This window comes from Drosophila elegans, unplaced genomic scaffold (genome assembly GCF_018152505.1).
Source record: "Drosophila elegans isolate 14027-0461.03 unplaced genomic scaffold, ASM1815250v1 contig_476, whole genome shotgun sequence".
NCBI lineage: Eukaryota > Metazoa > Arthropoda > Insecta > Diptera > Drosophilidae > Drosophila > Drosophila elegans.
The window spans coordinates 22919817-22925250 of NW_024545863.1; the positions used below are offsets into that span (position 1 = coordinate 22919817).

At 38.4% G+C, this 5434-nt stretch overlaps 1 protein-coding gene across 1 annotated transcript; it reads left to right on the plus strand.

Moving 5' to 3' along the window:
- Window positions 1–4250: 4250 nt before the first annotated feature.
- LOC108136745 lies at window positions 4251–4937 on the plus strand. Its single transcript, XM_017258088.2, has one exon. The coding sequence runs from the start codon at window positions 4291–4293 to the stop codon at window positions 4537–4539; it is 249 nt and encodes an 82-aa protein (XP_017113577.1). The 5' UTR covers window positions 4251–4290; the 3' UTR covers window positions 4540–4937.
- The last annotated feature ends 497 nt before the right edge of the window (window positions 4938–5434 follow it).

The following is a 5434-nucleotide window of genomic DNA, read 5'->3' on the forward strand; positions in this document are numbered from 1 at the left end:
AGAACTACTGCGCCTTCAGCTACACTAGTCTTTTTGGAATGCCCTTAATAGTGAACAGCAGATCAGCATTAACATGTTCATAACTAAAATCAAAAGTCCCCGCATGTATTAATTTTGGATATTGATTCAGTTATGTAAAGTATTTTTGGCTTTATTAAATATTTAAACATATATACTAATCCAATTATTCAAAGATACATATTAATATTTTTGTTATACTGTTTTAAAAATACTTTTAAAGTAATGTAAAGTATTTTTGAAATTTTTTGGATAAGCTATAATACTCTCTGCGAGGGTGTTGTGATTGGGAAGAACAAGCAAGGTAATGTAAACCAGCCCTACACTAGTAATAAACTGTCTTGTATGCCTTTCAACTAGAAACTCACCAAACCTTCTCGTTTGCCGCAAAAAGCATAATGAGGTGGGTCAAAATGCTTGAAGCGCTGAAAACTCCGCACGTTATAACATCACTTATACGGCTTTCTATCTAACGCAAACGCCCGCGCGCACAGTTAGATTACAAATTAGGATTGGGTCTCGCACACACTACCGCCCCCTGTTTTGGCCCGGCCACGCGGAGTATGCGTAATGCGTTCTTATGTGCCGCCATTTCGGTTGCTGTTGTTGCTGATGATGTTGCCTCTTGTAGCCTGCGGTGCTTGTAAGCTTGTAGCCCTGTCAAAATGTCAAAAATGTTCTAGGGTAGTCAGCGCCATTTCCCGCGCCTTCGCCCACTTTTCTTCGCACACTCTAAACGATGAGAAGGCGTAAAAAAAAAGAGAACGGTAGCCGAAAGTGTAATTGGGCGTCGCTCGGGTTAATAGAGGTTACGGCATGGGCGCGATATTTTCGACGATGTCCCGCTCCCGCCACTTAGTTTTAATTAGTGGCTTACATTTCATGCAAAAGATATGACAAAATTGGTTGCACGAAATGGAGCAGCCTCAATCGCAAGGATGGGTGCTTGTGCCTCCCGCAAATGGATTTTCCCCGCTTTCACGACGCTCTTATCTGATGTTCAAAGTAATATTGTTAAACATTGACTGAAAATAAGGTTAATTTAAGACAAGAAATTTTTTTTTTAAATGTAATTGTTTTTTATAACAATTTTTGAAAAACATTCACAAAATACTGAACAGTTTGGCGTTCCTTACTTTTAATAGTAATGAATAATGATGCAAAATCCTTATAAAAGTATGTTACTAAGTGGTGGGTATTGAATATGATAAAGTTTAAAAAAAGACGTTTCCTTATTTGTTCAGTAAACCACAAGGCTGTCATACATTTTTTAAAGACCCTGATAATTTTTAATGGTCTTTTCAATTTTTTATTTATTTAAATGGCACTTTCCCTTACCCAATTTATGTAATCTTTTGCACAATAGAAGTGTACCCTTTGCTTTTTTACTTTCGTCTTGCCTGTCGACCTACTCCACTTCCCCATAAATTCAAGAAGGAAACCCCTAGCGAAGCCGCGACAACAACGACACATACATTTGCAATTACATGCAATTCGTTTAAGTGTAAATACAACATAAAAAAACTTGTTTATTAACAATTATAAGTGGTGTAAAGAACTCGACTAAATAATGACTCATTAAAGTGAACGTAAAATTTAAACTTCAAAGAACAGTTAGAAAATGTTAAAATATTGATGACTTGTTTACAAACTTTTTACAGCTTTATACTAATTGTCTGTTTGTCATGTGTTCCGTAAAAACAATCACTTATAAACAAATACATGAACAAAAGCTGTAGTTCTTGGCCTCAAACTAATGTAGTCTAGAAATACGATCAAAAAAGATGTATTTACAATTTACACATCATCAAACGTTACAATATAACAGTGAAAAAAATTAGAAATGTTTAAGGCATGCTAAAAAATGTGTTTAAAATAATGAAAATGTTAAATTTTAAACAAAATTTGTACAAAGTAATTTAAAATATTTTGTCACTAGACTAAGATGGTCCAATGTATTCATATTGCTACCCTTGATAAGATGGAAAATGATTCTAAGGGAACCGCAGCTAGAAGCGGCTATTATTTTCTCAGACCTCCTTCGCAAGCCAGCTCACCCCTTTTTTGCATAGGATGTACGCAGACAACAGGCATTTAAATTGTCATGGCAAGCAGCCTAGACGACAGCCGACTACAAGGACACGCAGAAAGGCTTGTCTCTGGTCTAAAAGTGGGAGAGCGGGACCGAGTGGGCGGCAAAAATGTCTGCTCGCTTGGTTGTGCTTTTTGTGCGAACTGCAAACAAATATTACAGCCTGACGGAGCAGTGGCAAACATACTTACACCTTGTTGCCATATGCTTAATGAGCAGAAAGGCAAGATGAAGGATAAAAAAGGGGAGGCGTACAAGGAGGATGCCTGGCTGCCGTGCAATTGTAATTTTTGTTAAATTAACACGTTTGCCAACTGTTGCCAGACAGAGGAGCGGGTCCTGTCGCTTTATGCCGGAAGTTGTCAAGTGGCGTCGGAATAAATTCAATTAGCAAAGTGCCCTCGAGTGGCGTTGGCCGGGGAGCAGCTTTAAGATGCCCAGATCCTGCACAATGTATTAGCTTCTGTGCATGGGCATTCGCATTTCGTTAGCCTTTTTCGACTCACAATCAGCGCAGTGAAGCGCACATCCTGTCAGCCTGAATGATTGTCCGGATCTGTGTCCCGCTCTTGATTTAAACCGAAACTGAAATGCACACAAATGGATTCCGAACTTGACCTCGGCAGCCCTCTCCCTTCTTTTCTGCTCACCCAAGCCTGTTTCTATTATATTGGGAGCTTTATTTATACACGACTGAGAGGGGGAGATGGGTTTGGAAAAGTTCACTGGTGAAAAAATCGATGTCCTTGTACAGAAATAAATAAACGGTAATATTTTTTAAATATGTGGTAAAAACTACTATTTTACTTAATTGTGCACCTTTATTTTTCTTTTGGCATTCCAAAGGTAATTTTTAGTAAAGAATGTTGCGAGCACTGATAACAACGTGATTAACCTAAACAGTTTTATCAGTGTTTACATTTTTTTTTCATTTCATTCAAGTCAACTTTGGTTTGCTTTGCCATGATTTGATGCGTGTGGGAGTGGGTAAGCCCTGGGTGGAGCATCGGCACTTATGCGCGACCCGTTGGCCTGGCGACAACATCTTTCGATTCCACCTGCAATTTGCTCGCGGCAACCACTAAAATGTGTCACTAAATGCTCAGCATGCGAAACAGCTCTGCACTCTGTATGCAATTCAACCCACTACCCAAGCAGCCAGCAATCAACCAAACAAAACTTAACAATGCCTCAGGGTTAGCTTAGGATAGGGTATTATTATATTAGTAGGACACCTACAAAAAAATTTTAATATATATGTGAATAAGTATATACTAAGACACGTTAAGCAAGCCCAATAAAATCATGATCAGTATATTAAGGTAAAAGTAAATCCAATCTTCAAAATCATTATAAAAATGGTAAACTTTGAAATGTGGTTTTTGTCTTTGCATAATAATTTCGATTTCAGACACAACAAATAAGGCTATTTTTAATATAGACATAGCATTTAATGACGAAACAAGAGCATCTGTTTTTATACTATTACTCATTTGAAATAAAAAAGTAAGAGAATTGGATATGAAAACACTGGTTAGGGTAATCCTGAACTCGCAGGTTCCGCCTGTTCTCAGTTGGTTATGCATTTGTTAAGCCAGTGAAAAGAAACTGGAAATTGCAACTCTAGAAATTCACCCTCGCTGGGCTTGAGCTCCTGCCTTACGAGTGCTGCTGCTACACGCCCAGTAATTGCCAACGCAGTAGTTGTAGATGTAGTCCTTGTCCAACGCTTGCCACTCCCACCCCCTGGGCCCACATCCGCCAACCGAAAGCCCGCTTTCACCCGTTGAGCCACTAAAAACAACCGCAACACAAAACTATTTTGTTCACGCAATGCGAAAATGGATTGTTGTTGGCGCTCTTGCCACTGGCATTTGGCGTTACGTATACGCAACATATGCCAGGGCGCAATTTGCATTTGTATGCACATTGTTGTGCAGCAGGCGTCGGTGGGCGAGGACTTTGGCTTGGTTTCGCTTGTAATTGCTTTAAACGTCATCATCACAGCCTCTTGCTCCACAGCTGAATGCATTCATGGTTGTTATTGTAGGACGACGGCACTTTGCTTGGCCCCATGGCTAAAGTTTATTAAATTCGTCTTTGATTTAGCAATCAATATATGATTTGGTTTGGCATTGATACAAAATTGTAGCTGTAAGCTTATTAAATAATCCAATGAAATGAACAATCCGTGGCGGGAAATCGGCTTTGTCAGCAAGCGAAAGCCGAAGAACAATTTGCAAATCGTTCAGATAAAGAAGCGCATTGCAAAGTCTAGGAAATTATTTGAGCAACGGCGAACAGAATTGATACAGCTTCATTTAAGGAATCGCATCAAGTATTTAATAATCGAAAATCTCAAGTACAGACTAGCAGAAAACAAGCACAAAAGAAAGATTCAGAAAAGCTTAAAGCAATATAATATCTAACTAACGTCAAGAGTCATAAAATAGATTTCAAGGCAAAAGTATGAATAAAAAGTAGTTGCTAATTTGTGTGGAATTATTATCAGCAAATAGGCATTTTCGATTTATTTAAACAACCTTCGGATCTGGAAGAGAAATAGAAGTTCTGTGGCCTCAACTTGAAGAATATCAAAAGATTACTGCCCAAAGCTTAAGAAGTAATCTTCAAACAATGCCTACCACATAAGTCAATTTGCAAGTCAAACAAGAAACTGTTCTATTATCTAGAAATTACTGCTTATCGTATTTCAGCAAATTAATCACATATATTTAGAGAATTTTCTATTTCAAATCAAGCCAAAGCAATAAATGGAATTTCGTTTGTTTGGCCCTCAGCATAGATTATGAAAATATAAAATAAACTTTTGCTGGGCACCGACCACATAATCATTTTCAAACTCAGCTCAATAAAAATCAAAGCCACTGAAGAATCATCGCATTGGATACTCGTGCTCAGAGAAAGCTCGGAATCCAAGACAAATGGAAAGTTTCACAGCATTAATAAATATTTACAGGCACGTCGCGTCTTCTTCAATGGAATGGCCTACTGGGCAGTTGGAGTCTCAGTTCTGGCAATGAAATCAAATCAAATATGCGCGCTGACGCTTTATATATCGCACCGAGGAGGCAGCAGCAGCATCGTTCGCTTTGGTGTGCTCACAAGAATTTAAATCATCCGACTTACATGCTACTTACAAGCTAAAGCGCCTATATGTATGCCCCATAAAATGCGAGCAAGACCCGAGTGCAGAATGGGCAGTGGAATCACTGAAACATTTTTGTGCAATTTTCAGAACTTGGAAATAGCCCATTTTTTACGAAATTCTAAAATAAATGATGATTAGACCAGATCAAACTA